The sequence below is a fragment of the Macaca thibetana genome, chromosome 18, assembly GCF_024542745.1.
Source record: "Macaca thibetana thibetana isolate TM-01 chromosome 18, ASM2454274v1, whole genome shotgun sequence".
In the NCBI taxonomy this organism is placed as follows: Eukaryota; Metazoa; Chordata; class Mammalia; order Primates; family Cercopithecidae; genus Macaca; species Macaca thibetana.
This window is the reverse complement of record NC_065595.1, coordinates 48,906,350-48,925,361: the sequence shown is the minus strand read 5'-3', so window position 1 is coordinate 48,925,361 and position 19,012 is coordinate 48,906,350. Positions and strand designations below refer to the sequence as shown.

The 19,012-nt window shown below is 36.5% G+C and overlaps 1 protein-coding gene across 4 annotated transcripts in view; it reads right to left on the bottom strand.

Annotated features, from left to right (window-relative positions):
* Nucleotides 1-490: 490 nt before the first annotated feature.
* The window catches only part of TRAPPC8 (trafficking protein particle complex subunit 8), a 110,331-nt gene continuing 91,809 nt past the window's right edge, over nucleotides 491-19,012 (bottom strand). For all 4 annotated transcript variants that reach the window (XM_050768257.1, XM_050768259.1, XM_050768258.1 and 1 more), the window contains 4 exons: nucleotides 17,337-17,438; nucleotides 9,923-10,068; nucleotides 2,650-2,739; nucleotides 491-1,535 (listed from right to left, as the gene is read on the bottom strand). In XM_050768257.1, the coding sequence (XP_050624214.1) occupies nucleotides 1,301-1,535; nucleotides 2,650-2,739; nucleotides 9,923-10,068; nucleotides 17,337-17,438 (573 nt within the window). In that variant the 3' untranslated portion in view covers nucleotides 491-1,300. The remainder of the gene's footprint in view (nucleotides 1,536-2,649; nucleotides 2,740-9,922; nucleotides 10,069-17,336; nucleotides 17,439-19,012) is intronic.

Sequence of the window (19,012 nt, the reverse complement as noted above, 5' to 3'; positions counted from 1 at the left end):
TTGTCCCACACCTGCTAAGACACAGAGTGGAAGGAGCTGAGAAGCCAGAGACCCACTTTAGATCCAGAAGCATAAGCAGCGGTTGCAGAGAGGCACACAGACTAACCACCCCTCTCTCAAGAAGAGTTGTTTCAAGTACAAGTTTGGAATCTTCGGTCTGAAAACGGGGTCTTTTGATCTCTCCCCACTTTGGTGCGGTATGCTCTGATTAGTGCCGGGATTGAGATGGAACAAACCATGGTAGCTGTCAATGGCACAAGGACCCCATCTGCTCCAGACTTGGCTGACCCTGGCTCTTGTACTCCCTGCCACCCACCCCTACACCCTGTCTTCCCTCCTTCTCCAATTACAAGAGAGCTTCATTTGAAACACCCTTGCTCCCATTTCTTTATCTGCAGCAGGGCTGAATTGAACTTTCCTATGTCCAAATGCCCATTCTCTGAATAAAAAGTTATTTTGAAACCAGACTTTCTAATCAACAGATACTCTATACAGTGAATAGCATGTCTTTATTCTATTTACAGTACATTTGTTATAAATATAATACATTTTTGAAAAGCTTATTTTTAATTAACTTGAGATTTATATTTTAAACAGATCAACTCAATTGTTAACGTTATATAATAAAGAATATGATAATTTTAATGACAAAAATTGTATTGTGAAATAGTACACTCTACTGAGATGAATGAGGGGGAAAAAAGTCAAAACTCCTTTCAAAACTATATTCAAAGCATCAGAAAAAATTTTTTTTTCTTTTTACAAAGTTATGTATAAGCCATAGGGACCACCAGATACTGAAATATGAAGACTCTATGACCAAAGTTCAAAACTGATTTTAAGGAACTGTGTGAAGCAAGACAGGAAAATTTGTATTTAACACTCTATAGAACTTCACAGTAAAGCTGGAATTTAGAGACTAATGGCTTAACAGGAGTACTGCCAACGCCTTTCCTTTCTCAGAATCATCTCCTAATATTCATATGCCATTGACAAGTTGTAACAGCAGACTTAGACTTTGTGTTTTCTTAAGATGGGGCTTAATAAGGTGCACAGATATGTTGAAATCCTGTATTATGAGCATGTAAATTATTCTCAGGATTTAAAGAAATACAGAAAAAGAATATAAGTATTCTCAGTCCAACGTGCTTTGCATCATAAACAAAATGACAAGTCAAAGTATTTTGCAGGGATAAGATATCAATCAACCTCCATAACAAGTTAGGTATATCAAATACTGCTGTAAAGCCCATCCAGCACAAACTGATTATCGTGGATTTCAGTACAAATGTCCAAGTTGTCACACATTATTGATGATGATCAGGGCAGGCATGGAATTCTGCTGACTTGTTTCAAACACTGTAACTTGGTCCGATAACTTGGCAAATACCCTAGGAGTTCCAAGGTTATAAACACCTGTATGAACAAAGCACGCTTTCAGCTGCAGACTATGAATCTCCTGGCTTTTAAGTTGAAGTTTATATTGTGTTTGTCCAAGCCACGTGAATGACCCATGGATTTCCAGTGCTTCTGGACTAAGGGAGGAGGAAAATGGTAAGTTGCAGGATTTTTTCTTTATAATTTTTTTCCCCAAAGTCACATTAACATATCCCTTTCTGCCGGGCACGGTGGCTCACGCCTATGATCGATCCCAGCACTTTGGGAGGCCGAGGCAGGTGGATCACCTGAGGTTAGGAGTTCAAGACCAGTCTACCAACATAATGAAGCCCCATCTCTACTAAAAATACAAAATTAGCCGGGTATGGTGGTACATGCTCATAATCCCAGCCACTCAGGAGGCTGAGGCAGGAGAATCGCTTGAACCTGGGAGGTGGAGGTTGCAGTGAGCTGAGATTGCGTCACTCCACTCTAGCCCATGACAGAGCAAGACTCCATCTCAAGAAAAAAACAAACATACATATGCCTTTCATCTAACAATTCTATTTCTAAAAATTATTTTATGAAGCCAATTGTTTATTAATAATAGCAACATCATTACTATAACAGCTAACATTTATTATTAATAGTTACTATTTTCTAGGCACAATGCTAAGAGTGGATTATTTCATTTAATGCCCATAAGAGTATATTAGAACTTGGTTTCAAATCTAAGCTTTTAAACCCTTAGTTAGCCATATATAAATGTGTGTACATGAATGCTTATAATATTGAAACTGTTTATAATATTGAAAAATGGAAAACAATCCAGTACCCCCAATAAAGTATTGTTAATAAATTTATGATACACAAAATCATATATATAGGTGTGTGTTTGGATTTCAGAGAACTGTCTCAGATCCTGTTTGGGGTGTTATACAAAAATATTAAGTGCATGCTTCATAGTATTTTTCCAAAAATTCAAAAATTTCTGAATTCCCAAAAGCATTTGGCTCTAGGAGTATGTGATGTGGGATTGTGGAACTGAATTTTTTTTAAGTACTATTTTATAATCAAGAAAAAAAATTTTTAATATTTAAAACCTCTGTAACACATCTGTAAGCCTTCTGTATTACCAAACAAAAAACCAGGACATGCTTTAGTAACTTTCTTATCCATGAAATTATTTGCATAATTTCAAAATATTAAATTGCTCCCAAATCACTTTGAACCTTAAACTACAAAATAACCTTGCACTAAACAAATCTTTACCTTGTTGTTTTATGCCGAAGATCAACTATGACATCTACATCAGCCTTAGAACAATTGGAAAGCAAAAGGGTGACTGGTACTAAACAAAGGCTATGGAAGAAAAATAAACAAAAAAGTTATATACTTTTTTCTTCTTAAAAGCAATTTTCCTGAAAATAACACTTAAGAATATGTAACAGAGCATAAGCTCCTTAAAAACAACCAGATTCAAGAAGGAAAGAGATCAAGTTCCAAAATCACTCAAGACAAATTGTTTTGTAAATAAAAAATATATTAATACAATGACAATACTAAATATCAGAATATATACATTCATAGAACTATTTTATTTTCATTTATTACAGTTAATCTAAAAACAAAGATGTTTCTAGATATTTCACAAAATTAAAAACAAAATTTCAACTTAATGAAGAAAAAGTAAACCATGAAAATGCCAACAACTAATACTGTTATCTTTGTGCTTATTAAAAATTACTTAATTCTGAGAACTTGGCCTAGACTGACATTTGTTTTTCTATCAAATTTGCAAAACATCATGTTCTGAAGAACATGAGAATGATTTCTATATAGTTGTGAGGAAATCCCTTTAGAGTGGATTCATTTTGCTCAGGTAGCCTACTTTCTGATACCATGTTATAATTAATAAATTACTAAAGCGTAAGAAAAAAGACAGGCAGTGATAGAAGAGGACATGTGAATAGAGTAGTACAGATTTCAAATCAAGAATGCAAGAAATGAACATAACATATGTACAAATGAAGCACGGTTATATACTATTATAGACATTTTACTCTATAAACACAAAGATAGTAAAGAAGAAAAAATAGTAACCGTGTAAGTTCATACACATTAACTTTTAAATTCTGCTCAGATAATATATTTTACACTTTCAGAAATTTTATATCTTCTTACTGAGAAATACTTTTTAAACAATACTGCAAACTGCAAACCTCAGGTTTCCCTAAGCAAAAACTAAGATGATTTAAAAACCATACCAGGTTGTACTGATGCTATGCCCTAACTTCCCCCCCAAACTTCTCATGTAGCAAGAAGGGCAACAGAGACTACTGGGTAGGTGTCCAGTCAGTCTGAAGCATCTCATTAAATTAAATTTCAATTGCGCAATTTGTAGCCCAAAGTAAATATTCAGGAACTTATGCTATTCTGTTCCCATTTGATCCTCAAATGTCAAATTCTTTGTACCTTATCCAAATGCTTCTAGTAGAGGAAGAACTGTGAACATCTGGATATCTCCTGGTCCAAAGTGAAACTCATCATCTTCATTCCAGTGAAGAGTACCCCCATCTACCCCGGCAAACTGTAAGTATCATACTGACTCCTCCTAACACTCACTAACCTCCACTCCCAATGTTCTTCACAAATTCCTGCCAATTCTCTCACCTACACTTCTCTGGAACTTGGTTACTTCACTGTATCTCATTTTCCTTACAAATTCAAGTCTTATGTCTCATTTTACTGCAAGAGCCTCTTAATTAGCACCACAATGCAATCTATTCTTTAACCATGTTTCTCACACTTGAGCATGCACCAGAAATACCTGGCAAGCTTGTAAAAAAAAAAAAAAAAAAAAAAAAAAAAAACCTGCTGGGCCTACTCTCAGAGATTCTAATTCCATAGGTCTGGGGTGTGGCCCAAAAATTGCATTTCTAGGCTGGGCACAGTGGCTCACACTTGTAATTCCAGCATTTTGGGAGGCTGAGGTGGGCGGATTATGAGGTCAGGAGATCAAGACAAACCTGGCTAACACAGTGAAACCCCGTCTCTACTAAAAATACAAAAATTAGCCGGGCGCGGTTGCGGGCGCCTGTAGTCCCAGCTACTTAGGAGGCTGAGGCAGGAGAATGACGTGAACCCAGGAGGCGGAGTTTGTAGTGAGCCGAGATGGCGCCACTGCACTCCAGCCTGGGCGACAGAGCGAGACTCTGTCTCAAAAAAAAAAAAAAAAGAAAAAGAAAAAAGAAATTGCATTTCTGAGTTCCCAGATGATACTAATGCTCCTGGTCTGGGACCACATTTTGGTGGTGGTGATGGTGGTTTATTTATTTATTCTTTGAGATGCAGTTTTGCTCTTGTCACCCAAGCTGGAGTGCAATGGTGCAATATTGGCTCACTGCACCCTCCGCTTCCCAGGTTCAAGCTATTCTGCCTCAGCCTCCCAAGTAGCTGAGATTGCAGGTGCTCGCCACCACACCCAGCTAATTTTTTAATTCTTTAATAGAGAGGGGTTTCACCATGTTGACTAGGCTGGTCTTGAACTCCTGACCTCAGGTGATCTACCTGCCTTGGCCTCCCAAAGTGCTGGGATTACAGGTGTGGGCCACCAGGCCTGGCCCGGGGACAACATTTTGAAAACTGCTTTACACAGTAGTTTTTCTAAAATGCTAATCTAATGAACCACAAACAGGGCTGAGAAATCAAAGTTCTGACAACTATTCTCCCACCGCTGCACCCAATGAAAAAGCTGGGCCCTAGAGTCAGACTGCTACCTGCACCTCAGTTTTCTCAACTGTAAACTGCAAATAATAATTGATTCTACCTCTTGGGTTTGTTGTGGTGATTAGGTAAGACAAAACATGTTAAGTGCTGAGAATAGTGACTAGCACATGTTCAAAAGCTCTAGAAACATTATTTAATATAACAACTCATGCTCATGGCAGCTAAACCCAGTATGATTTTATCTTTGTTATCTCCTGTCACCTATTCTTTATTCTAATCTCATACCTCTACTGCTCTGTGTCCCACTACCATGACCAAACCTCCTACTGTCCCATTTCCTCACATTTCTACTTGTTTTCTGAAACCCCCATTAAATTAAGAATGCTTCCCTATATCCTCCATGTCTTCTCTTTGTGTTTCTACATCTATCTTTAACTGTATCATCCTCTCAACAAAAGATGCTGTATTTCTTCCAACATCTTCCATATCTCGGGGTGACTGATATAGTTCTTAATGATTTCTTCCTACTACCTCTCCTGTAAAGATGCCTCCACTCTTTCATCATAAACTACCTTAAAGTTTGTATTCTTTTTTCTGTTCTCATTCCAATAAACTAACACAGTGAGACAGCGAGAATTCTTTGGGGAAGGGGGAGGAAATTGATTTTTTGAAATATTTGAGGTAAAGATGAAGCATGTGTAGTTTGAACATCTCCTTTACTTCCCATTTGTGAATTCACCTGCTGTATCGGTCAAGCAGAGCCATACACCTAGTAAGACACTATTCTCTGGCTACCTCTTTTGTACCATCTATTGGCATAATTTTAAAAGTGTCAGGGAAGTTTGTTTTCTTCCTTCAACTCCAAGTCTTGTCATCATTTTGGACAACTTCACTGTGTAGGTAGATGACTTATTCAATACCTTCCCAAATCCTGGACCTACCATCTCCACAATCTTCAGTACTATTCAAAACTCAGCCACACAACTTCCATGACCAAACCAGGAAATTTTTCCCTATCACATTAGACAACTATCCCTAACATAATACTCGGTTACCCCACTCTGACCAACACCTCCCATCTCTCTAGCTTTCTCAATTATACTCTCTCATCTGTTTTTGAGTTTTACACGGACACCCAATCACTTGATCCTTCATTTCAATGGTTCTCAACCTTGGTTACTGTGGTAACTGTGAGTACTACTTAGCAGTTATTCACACCCACTGTGGGACTGTGAATCATCCTTGTTGATTATGGAAGTGAGGCTATTTGGCCAATGAAATATTAGTATCTTTTGATGCAAGCAAAAGTCTCAAATGTGCTTTTGCAATTTGGCTCATTTTTTATACTCCGGAGCCATGCCACCAGAACATACTCCAGGTAGCAGTTGCTCCTCTGAACTGGGCCCAAAATATATGTGGCACTGACGTGAACCCAAGTTTCTTCAGGTGCCAAATCCAAACAGCACATAGACCAAAGCAGAGCTACAGCCAAATTATCAACCAGCAGACCCATGAGTATGGAAATAAATGCTTTGTTTTAAGCTACTGATTTCTGAAATGATTTGTTATGAAGCATTATTGTGGCAACAATGACTAATAGAGATGGACATAGGTATGATCTGAAGACATTTTAAAACTAGAGATGCCTGAACCCTGCTTCCAGAGAATCTGACTGAATCAATCAGCCCGAGCATTGGAAATTTCAGAAATTCCCAAGTGATTCTAATGTGCAGCCAAGGAGAAAACCGCCACATTTTATCCTTGAACCTGCCTTGTTTTTACATACTTCCATGCAGAGTTTTGATTTTGGAATGCTTCATTTAACCCACTCTTCTACTTTAGTTTGATCAAAACTTTCCTGTTTCACATAGATTCTATAGGGTTTTTTAACCCCAGTAGAATGATGTAGAGAACTCCTAAACATACTAGCCTGTAAATGTAGCAAAGGTTTTAAACACTAAGGTTAAAAAGAAGCACCAAGGGTATTCAGAAAGTACATGAAGCAGGACAGGTTTAATAAACAGAGCTGAAGTAGAAGATTGGGTTAAAATGAATCAGGGAATCAAAATTGCTCATAGAAGTGTATGAGATTCAATAAGGATAAAATACAAACATTTTTACTTTCACTTATGGTTGCATATTAGGATTACCTGGAGAACTTAAGAAAAATCCAGATGCCAAGCCCTACTCTGGGCCAATCAAATTGGAACCTCTGGGGGTAGGACTGAATGAAGCACCCTTCAGTTTTGTTTTGTTTTTTTTTTTTTGTGGAGACACAGTCTTGCTCTGTTGCCAAGGCTGGAGTGCAGTGAAACGATCTTGGCTCACTGCAAGCTCTGCCTTCTGGGTTCACATCATTCTCCTGCCTCAGCCTCCTGAGTAGCTGGGACTACAGCTGCCTGCCACCATGCCCGGCTAACTTTTTTGTATTTTTAGTAGAGACGGGGTTTCACCGTGTTAGCCAGGATGGTCTCCATCTCCTGACCTCGTGATCCACCCGCCCTGGCCTCCCAAAGTGCTGGGATTACAGGCATGAGCCACCGCACCCGGCCCATCCTTCAGTATTTCTTACATTTTCCCAGGTGAACCCTGCACACATCTGTATCGGAGAAAGGAACAAAGAATGAGTAGTGGGTGGGCAACATTAAGATCACGACAAAGACTTAAGACCACACGTATTTAAAAAATAACTTAGGATAAAATTTTTTAAAGATCCAACAAGAGTAAGTGCTGATGAAGGTATCAAGCAGAAGGAATTCACATATGCTGCTATTGGGATATGCAAATTAGTGAAACCACTTTGGAAAAGTTCCTATGTAAAAAAAAAAGGCAAGCACAGATGTACAAGGAAAGGTGCAGAAGAATTATTCACAGCAGAATTCAAAATAGTTCAAACCAGAAGCTATTCTATGGCTGAGCGTGGTGGCTCATGCCTGTGATCCCAGCACTTTGGGAGGCCGAGGCGGGCAGATTGCTTGAGCCCAGGAATTCGAGACCAGCCGGGCCAACATGGTGAAACTCCATCTCTACTAAAAATAGCAAAGTTGGCTGAGCTGCTGGTGCACGGTGCACACCTGTAATCCCAGTTACTCAAAGGCTGAGGCATGAGAATCACTTGAACCTGGGAGGCAGAGTTTGCAGTGTGAGCCAAGATCGTACCACTGCACTCCAGCCTGGGCAACAGACTGTGACTCTGTCTCAGAAAAATTTTTAAAAAAGAAAAAGAAGAAGAAGAAAAAAGAAAATATTTTAAAAGTCCATTAACACTTAAGTAGATAAACTAATTCTGGTATATCCAAACATATTCATACGCAATGAAAATCAATTCTACAGGTTCATGCAATGGCTGACTCTTACTAATATAGTATTAAATGAAAGAAGCTAGACATACGAATATACTCTGTATAATTCTACTTGCATAGAGATTATAGAGGTAATTATTTACGTGTTAGCTTTGTAAAAAAAAAAAAAAAAATCACTTAAAAAAAATAAAAAAGAGAGACAGGGTCTTGCTGTTTTGCCCAGGCTAGAGTGCAGTGGTGCAAACACAGCTGACTGTAGCCTCAAACTAATGGGCTCAAGTGATCCTCCTGCCTCAGCCTCCCAAGTAGCTGGAACTACAGGTGTGTACTACCATGCCCAGCTCTAAGTTACTTTTTAAAATATTTTTCCTCTTAAAGTCACTGTCAAGGTCTTAATTTTGCTCAGTACTCCTTCTGTGCATCCTCAGCTAGCATCTTCTCAGTAGCTATCCTAAAATTTTACTTTTTTCAAATTCTCTACTCTTTACACTTATCTCCTAGATTAATTAGCTAACCTTGCTCTTATAACTACCCCCTAAAATGGAGGCACTCCATAATGTGTAAGGTCCCTTCTTTAGTGCAAAGCAAATCCTGTAATTCTTCAGAGCATGTATCTTTCCATCTACTAAGGATTTTGTTACTTTCCCTGTATCTCATCATTTTCTTCAAGACCACAAACATACCTATATCTTACCTAGTAAGAACAGATACTCCCTGATCCCTTTTCATAGCCCAGTTTCTTGAAAGGATGGTCAACACAGTATCTTTACTTTCTTACCTCCTATTCGCTTCTCAACCTATGATGTCATGCTTCTACCCCCATACAGTGGCATTCTTCTCAAAAATCATGAATGATCTCCTTACTGTCAGATCCAATGACCTTTTGGCCCATTTACTATTTGACCTTTCTGTAGCATCTTAAACAATTAACCACTTCTGCTGAACTATTCTCACTTAACCTTTGAGATAGTTTTTTATTGGTCTTTTCTTCCTAATTTTTTAATTGGTCCTTTTCTTCAGTCTTCTTCACAGGCTTCTTTTTCCTTAGCTTCTTTCTCAGATGTCACTGTTCCACAGGTCACCACTCTCTTTCTGTTCTATTCCATCCTATCCCCATCCTCATCCAGGGTGACTTCACCAAAATTCATACCTTCAATTATTACTTAGATTGTTTCTAATAGGCTTCCCATCTTTTCTTATATGTGCAAAACTGGCAACCTTTTGAAATGTTGCCTGATTCAGGACTTATTTTTAGAATTTTAGAGGTTTATATATTCAAGCTATTTACCAAAATTACAAATATATCACATTTGCCATGAAGTTTAGTACTTAATAAATCTTAAATAACTGATATTGTCTATACTTGAACTGTTTAGTTCAAGTTTCTATAGACTCAAAAACATTCTAAATTTCCTCTTCAATATTTGGGTTAATGTCACTGCCAAAATAAAGAAAGAAACAAATACATGTGCCAATGTGTTGTAGAAAATTTTTAACAAAAATAAAGCTCAAACCTTTTTTGATGAAATGGATGATTAAATGATTCTGGGTAATGAAGACTCGTTTTAATGAGACTAGAAAGCTGCTCTACTGATGGTCTTGAGGAAACTGTAGTGTTTTCTGGCCTGAAAAATTTCAATAGTTCCATTTCTGGTGGTTCCTGAGAAAAGAAAGAAAAAACATATGACACTAAGAACACTGCCTTGTTTAAAAAAAAAAAAAGCAAGCATAGTGTATACATACAAAAGCTAAAATCAGCAGAGATAATGTAATGCATGAACAGTACTTTTTCTGCTATTAAGCAAATAGCTGCTATCATTTGCAGTATAATCTACGATTAAAAAATCAGTATCTGGAATCATTTATTCATTCCTTACTTATTACATGTTGGAGTTAGACTTGAATCTCAGTAGCTTTACATATTAGCTCTGTGATCTTGGATAAGTTACTTAATACTTTAATAATTAATTTCTTCATATGTAAAAAGTTCATGACAATAATAACTTCAAAGGTTGTTGTGATTCTCATATGATAATACTGCACAGGACTTAGAACTGCAGACATGCCATAGCATAGCACCTGTTTCAACAGCTGAAAATCTAAAACTGTCTTAATATTTCATTCTGAAAATATCCTGCTGCATTGTATAGATTATAGTGCTTCAACTATAGTAGCTGAAGGTTAAAATGCATGTGAAAAGTATTAACATAGCATTTGTCAGGCACATTATGACTATTTCAACAAATAATCATTATCATTTAATGAAAACAGAGGTCAGGAAGGGTGACTCACGCCTGTAATCCCAGCACTTCGGGAGGCTGAGGCAGGCAGATCACCTGAGGCCAGGAGTTGGAGACTAGCCTGGTCAACATGGTGAAACTCCATCTACTAAAACTATATAAATTAGCCAGGTGTGGTGGCACACACCTTTAATCCTAGCTACTCAGGAGGCTGAGGCAGGAGAATCACTTGAACCAGAGGTGGAGGTTGCAGTGAGCTAAAATTGCACCACTGCACTCCAACCTGGGCAACAGAGTGAGGCTCTGTGTCAAAATAAATGGAAAGACAGAGGGAGGGAGGCAGGGAGTTGGGGAGGGTGAGAGAGAGAGAGAAAGATGAAAGTGGAGAAACATCCCATTTCTACTATTATTTTATTTCTTGGTTAATTTTTTTTTCTCTATTTTCCCTCACCCCCCAGAAGAATATTTGATTTATAATTTTCTGATAGCTGAGTTTGATTTTGATCTATACCAGCAATTGGCAAACTACAGTCCACGGGCTAAATCTAGCCTGTGTCCTGTTTTTGTAAAGTTTCACATCCACTTGTTAACATACTGTCCATAGCTGCTTTTTGACTTCAATGACAGAAATGAGTGATTATGACATAGTCAATCTGGTGAGCAAAGCCTAAAATACTTCCTGGCCTTTTTCAGAATAAGTTTGCTGACCCCTTATCTACACAGTTGCAAAAGCAAGAGCTAACTTTGCTGGAAATAAAATAAAAGCTGGCACTGGTTCCAAATTCATCCCATTAACAAGTAACAAATTAACCATATTATATTCAAGTAACACCCTGGGGCTACTGGTAAAAAAAAAAAAAAAAAAAAAAAAAAAGACAAATTTTACAAAACCCAAACAAAAAAAGATTATAACCTAGTCACTGGTAATAGACAAGCATATAATCATATGGTCAGAAATTTCATTTCTAGAAATCTGTCCCACAAAATATGTAAAAAGCAAAATATTTGAAACTGGTATGATATACAAATATATGAAAATTGACCAAAAATATCATATAGTAGTCAAATAAAGTTTAACAGCATGTTACAAATACATATATTCCAATACTTAATATTTGCATAAGCATGGAACATTTCTGGAATAGAAAAGGAACTTGACGATGGGTAACTTCAAAAAGTGGCCCTGAGGAGAGAAAAGCAAAGCAGAATTCGTTTTCTCATTTGTATATTTGATTTTTTGTCTTAAATTTTTTATCTTTCCAATTGACAGTTTGTGGATATTTTATTTTTTTGGAATAAAAATTACTACTTTTATAATAAAAATCTTTAAAAATCAGATAAACCAGAGTATATAAAAGAGAACCGAAGTGTGATTAAGGGGAAACCAGAGATAGAAACTATCCGATACAATGTAGTAGCCTTCACATGTGGGATGTAGGTGGAAGTATTTTTATGTTTAAAAAGAGGAAAATTAATTCAGAAATGTTAAAAAAAAATTGAAGATCTTTTTTAAGTGGCAGAGATTATACAAATACAGTTCTATTTTGAACTACTGTGCTATACAGCTTTGGCAATTAAATTTTCCTTTTGCTAATCATATGACTTAAAATTACAATTTTATATGCCTTCTGTTGCCTAAACAGAGGAGTCAAATCATGAGGACTTCTACCTACACCTCACAGGGTTGGAATTTTAAGTACTGATGTGAACCAACACTTGACAAATACCAAATACCTAATTAATGGTATCTATTATTGTTATTTACCTATGTGGATTACTTTATCCCCCAGTATCTGATAATTTTCTCTAGCTGAATGTTTTTAAAATTTATTTTAAAAAATAAACTATCTCAGACTTGTTTTCTTTAAGAGACAGGGTCTTGCTATGTTGCCCAAGGTGGTCTTGAACTCCTGGCCTCAAGCAATCCTCCCACCTTAGTCTCCTTTGCAGCTGGGACTAAAGGCATGTACCACCACACTCAGCTTCTTTCAGACTTTAAGGAAATTTAGATTGGCCAATCAGAGATTTAAATACAAGACTAGTATACTCTCAGTACACAAGCATCTTGATGTATGTATGGGATAGTTGCCAGCTTTTCACAGGACTCAAAACATAACACTTATATTGGTGATTTTATCTTGGTCCAAGGTCTGCCATTTGGCCTTACAGAATCAGGTATTTAATCCCACTATTTTCGCCGGGCGCGGTGGCTCACGCCTGTAATCCCAGCACTTTGGGAGGCTGAGGCGGGCGGATCACAAGGTCAGGAGATCGAGACCATCCTGGCTAACACTGTGAAACCCCGTCTCTACTAAAAATGCAAAAAATTAGCCGGGCGAGGCGGCGGGCGCCTGTAGTCCCAGCTACTCGGGAGGCTGAGGCAGGAGAATGGCGTGAACCCGGGAGGCGGAGCTTGCAGTGAGCCGAGATCGCGCCACTGCACTCCAGCCTGGGCGACTAAGCGAGACTCTGTCTCAAAAAAAAAAAAAAAAAAAAAAAAAAAAAAAAAAATAATCCCACTATTTTCTCGGAGTTAAGTAATGGTGAGATGTTAATCAGTACAACACAGTTAATGTGGATGAATGCCAATGTATAGTGATAAATATAACTTGCTATCAACTGAACAATGAGCACAGGCTTTCTGTTGGTAGAATACTCAGGAATCAAAGTTTCAGAACACTGATTACGAAGCACAAAATCAGACAAGGGATATTAGTGAGATAACATAAATGATGACTGGCATCAGGCTGATCACCTGCACAATGAAGATGTAACTACAGAGACAACAAATACTAATGTGGGTAAGCAGAACCTACTTATCCCATGACAATGGTTGGATGAATATTGGCAATGTCTTTTTTTAATTCTGTAATTTTACAACTGACCAACTCCCCTACTGATGGACAGTTTCTTTCTTTACTTATACAGATGAGCAGCCCAAATCCAAAGATCCAAAATCTGAAACGCTCTGAAATCGGAAATGCTGCAAAATCCAAAACATTTTGAGTGCTGACATGACACTCACAGGAAATGCTCTAAAAAGAGCATTTTGGATTTCAGATTTTCAGACTAGGGATGTTCACCTAGCAGGTATATGATGCAAATATTCCAAAATCCAAAACACTTTGGGTCCCAAGCATTTCAAAGAAGGGATACTCAATCTCTTCTTATTTTCTCTCAGGCTGAATTCAGTTTGTGTATGACTAGGAATGCTTTTTCAAATCTTGCATATTTCTGCAATTTTTGCAAAATTTATGCGATTTCAAATTTTGCATATTTCTGATCCATTACATAGTTGTTTTTTATGTGAATAAATCACTTTATGAAAAGAAAAAGACCTAAAAGTGCAATATATTTTCAATGCAAAAAAAATTAATGTACAAAATTGTAAGATAAAAAGTAGAAAGACTTTCCTTTTATAAATTCTTAAGGAAAAATGTTTCTAAAACACTTTAAACTTACGGGTTGTATATTAATCTGCAATACAACCAATTTAGCAGGCTCTTAAATATTTAAAGATAACAAAAGGGAAATTATAATTCCTTTATTTTTATAATTATAACAACCACTCAATGAAACCTGTAGTTTATTAAACAATATCATCTCTTCTGTCTTTTTTCTTTTTTGGTTAAAATTTTACCATTCATTAAGTGAGCTGAATGAATATTTACATGAACTTAATATGTAATAAATGCATAAGCACACATATAAGTTCTGGAAATAGAATATGTGCTAAAGAAAACAGATTTTGTTGTTGCATTGGTAAAATAATACTGTGTACTATCTATTTGTGTGCAAACTATTAGTATGACAGAGCCACTCATATCTGGTTAAAATATTTTTGGTTTCTTAATGCAGTGGAATGAATTTGGTAACGCAGCTTTCTTTATTTGTTCATTTAATAATTACCAAGTACTTATTATGTGGTAGCACTATCCCAAGAGGTTGTAGTAAAATAGTAAATAAAGCAAAAATTTCAACCTCAATAAATAAGTCTACCTGAGGGATGGATGGAACAATGTGAAAACTGATAAATCACACATCCTCAATCAACAGATTTCTATTTTCTCTCAGACAATTTTAAAACTGACAATTATTATGAAATATTATAGCTGTACTTATTTCACAGAGTCTCATTTGTAAAATGGGGGTAATTCTACCTGCCTTGCTTACAGAGTATGAGGACCAAAGGAGAATAAAAGCCACTTTGTAACCTGTAAGAAACACAAATTCAATATGCTCTCAATCAGTTTGGGTACATATCCTTACTTTCCAGTACCATAAAATCTTCTGGCTCATCTTGCATTTTCTCTGCCCCAGCCCTAGAATCAAGCATTTTTCCAAGGAACTCTGGTTCCTTTTATTGGAGAATAGTCAGTAAGTTTTAAGATGAAATTTTTGCTGCAAATAAAAAAAACTACAAGTATACCAAACAATATGGGTAAACTTCACCAACACAGAAGTTGAATAAAAGAAGCTAAGGTATATATTGTATGACTATTTATATAAATTCAAAAGAAGTAGCTTTGCTTTTGACTTATAAGTCAGAAAGAAGTGACTAGAAGTTTGGTCTGGAAGAGAAAGATTTCTGATTGGAATGGAACAAATGCAGAACTTCTGGGGTGCTGGTTAGGTTCTATTTCTTGATCTGGGTCCTCGTTTGGAGTGTTCAGTTTACGAAAATCCAATAAGCTATTTACTTTTCTGTACTTACGTTACATTTCAGCAAAAAGTTCAAAAATGTATTATTTATGTATTCAAGTCACCAAAAAAATACAAGCTATTTATTTGAGACTTCTAAATTATACTGAATACATTTCTATATACCACCTGTCAGGAGGAAAACACGTGAACAATGGCCTTAAAAGAATACCTGCAACCTTGCAGTGAGCCGAGATTGTGCCACTGCACTCCAGCCTGGTGACAGAGCGAGACTCTGTCTCCAAAAAAAGAAAGAAAGAAAGAAACCAGACATTTATACCACCACAAATTATCTCCGCACAAATTACTTATTATTATGAAAGGAAAAACAGTAACTTGACTGTGAAGACACATGGCACCACCTTAAATGATCCAATACTGATCATGAGACAAATTAACATCATGCGCTTTCTTACGCAACACATCACTTAGTATAAACTTAATCTAATCATGAGGAGACACGAGAAAAACCCAAAGAAGTATTACTCTAGAAAATAACTGGCCCAAGCTCTTCAAAAATGTCAATGTCATAATCAACAAATAAAGGCTAAGAAACTGTTTCAGATTAAAGGAGACTAAAGAGATATAACGACTGAATGCAAAGCATGATCCTAAACTAGATCCTGCATAGAAAAGAGCAAAGAGTCACATGGATGGAATTAAAACCTTTGATGGCATTTAAATATGGATTATATATAAGAGTACTGCATCGATGTTAAACTTCCTGAATGTGGTAATGTTGTAGATTTTTTTTTTTAAATGTAAGAGATTTGTCTGTCTTGTCTTTCTTAGGAATACTCAATGAAGCATTATATCTAGGGACAGAGTGACAGGATGTCTGCAACTTACCTGAGAGTAATTAAGAATGATTAAGGGAAAAAAATTAATACATATGTAAATAACAACAAAGCAAATAATGCAAAATGTCAGCCACTAGTAACCTGAATGAAACTTATTTATAAGGGAGTCTTTTACGCTGTTCTTGAAAGTTTTCTGTAAGTTTGAAAATTATTTCAAAATAAAAAGTTATCAAAACTAATGGTAGGGGTTGCCTTCAGGTCCACGGTGAAATAAAAATAATAATAATAATAATAATGGAGGGGGAGCCTTGAAAATTAAGATCTGTTATTTAAAAGCAAAATACAGGGCCACTGTTTGAATTACTAGACTAAATGTGCTTATATTTCATTCATATTTACTATGAAAATTTTTCGGTAACATTAAGTATTATTTTAGGAAAAGTAAGAAAGCATATTCAATGCTATCAGCAGCTGCTACACAACTCCAGGGGCCACCTTTTACATATTACAGTATATCCTTGGAGCTCTGCAATGATATCCTGTTATAACAAATAAGAAAATATAGAGATACAGTTTCTCTACTCTTAAGCAAATCAGTTCTTTTCATACCTATGAATTCCGGATTCAATATGGAATGTATCTGAGGAAACCCCAAAACTCATAACTGCATCTTAATACTATGATAAAGGTGCTGACGAATTTTAAAATCAATTTATGTTCACTTTTAATCATTCTTCTGTCACCAACACCCAATCCAAATACCAATATAAAAACCTGAACATGGTGGTGCATGGTAGCTCACGCCTATAATCCCAGCATTTTGGGAGGCCAACGCAGGAAAATCGCTTGAGCCCAGGAGTTCGAGACCAGCCTGGGCAACATGGTGAAACTCCATTTCTACAAAAAAATACAAAAATTAGCCAGGTGTGGTGGCACACACCTGTAGTCTCAGCTACTCAAGAGGCTGAGGCCAGAGGATCACCTGAGCCTGGGGAGGTCAAGGCTGCAGTGAGCCATGATTGTGCCACTGCACACCAGCCTGGGTGACAAAGTGAGATCTGGTCTCAAAAAAAAAAAAAAAACCTGAAAAAACCAGACCCCTTCAAAAACACAAAAGCCAACCAACCAACCAACCAACCAAACCCCACAAGTTCACCAGAAAACGGCAAAGCAAACTATGTTATCACCTGTTTCTGAGGATATGAAAAGGCTTCTTTTCCTATAGTGCGAAGAATAACATGATGTTGACCTTCCAAAATAAGCTGTTTACTATCTTCCACAACATATGCCTAAAAAATGCAAAGCACAAAAATGTTACCTGCTTGACAGTAACCTCTAAAGTAACCAACCCAATATTTGATGGAAAGTGGAAATATTATGGCCAATATCTATCAATTATTGACACTCCTGGCAATGTCACCATTTCTACTTTTAGTTATTCATTCAATCAATAAAGTATCCAAAAAAACAAATCTTTTTTGCCTCAATATAACACAGTTGGCCTGGATATTTGAGAGAGATACGTCGCAAAATCCTTTCCAACATTCTTTAGAATCCTTAAGAAACTACTTTAAAAGAGCCATGCCATAAAACAAGCTTTTTTCTTTATTGAACTACCAATATACAGCCAAAAGGCTTATTCTTACAGTCTAGCTTCTGAAATGTCCTAGGGTTTATCACATAGCTGAGCAAAATCAGTGAGTACAATCATAAATCCTTTAACTGGAAATGTTATGTTCGTAAATATAAATATATATGCTTTAAAAAAGGCTTTTTTCTTCCAATATAGTGAGCTGACTTTATATTAAAATACTTGTTTCAGTTTATAACTCTTCTCTCTCTTGAATTGCTTCGGCGCTGGGGAAAATATAATCTATAAATGGCTTTGATTTACTGTCATTATCACATTATGCAAACACAAAGGCTTAATTCTTTTGACTAGCCCAATATTTTTATTAGGTTCAAAAAACATAAAATTAGTCAAAATGCTATCAAAGTTTCTTATCGTTTACTTTCAATTTCTGTACTTATAATGGACTAGTGAGTTTGCCATCCACAGAACAAACTTTGAGTAGTGCTGCAGTAAAGCATAGGATGGCTCAGGATCTGCTCAGTATCTATATTTGCAAAACCCAGAAAGGCAGGAGAAGTTAAACACCTGATAGGGTAATCTTTACTCAGAAAGGGGTAAGAGTTGACAGATAAGGTTCTGAGACTTGTCAGATGTCTTTTCTGATGATGTTATGGCATTGAGTGACAGTCACCCATAGCCATGGCTAATTCTATAATGCATCCTCCTGCTTGCACAATACCTTAGATTTTTAAAACTAACCTTTATTTTTGATTAAAATTGTTTAGGAGTTGTATTATGTCCCTTTTTCAACTATTTTTTTCACAAAAATGTTCGAGCTATTGGTTTTCTCCTGAATCATATTTTATTCAAGAGTCCTATGCTTCCTGTGCATCTTACGACTTTAATGACTTTGCAAATTTTCTTTAATCTAATGAATCATTTTTGCATTATCTAGAACTCTAACTAAAACAAACAAAAATCTGCCAGTCACTTTCTCCATTGAGTAAATTATAAACTTATCAAGGTACTAGCCACTACCAAACTTAATAACCCATTATTTAATCTATTCAAACTTCCATTTCCCAGCCAAGGAGCATCACAATCTTAGATAACTTTCTTCTTTATGTGATGAGTGATACTAGCAGTGGGCTTTAGGTTCAGGGCCATTTCTTAAAAGATAACACTTTTCCCCTCATCAAAGAATCCCATGCACTTAACAATGAGTACAGAATATATTATACAAAACCTTGTCTCAGAAATATTATGCACTGCTACATGGCATAAACCTGT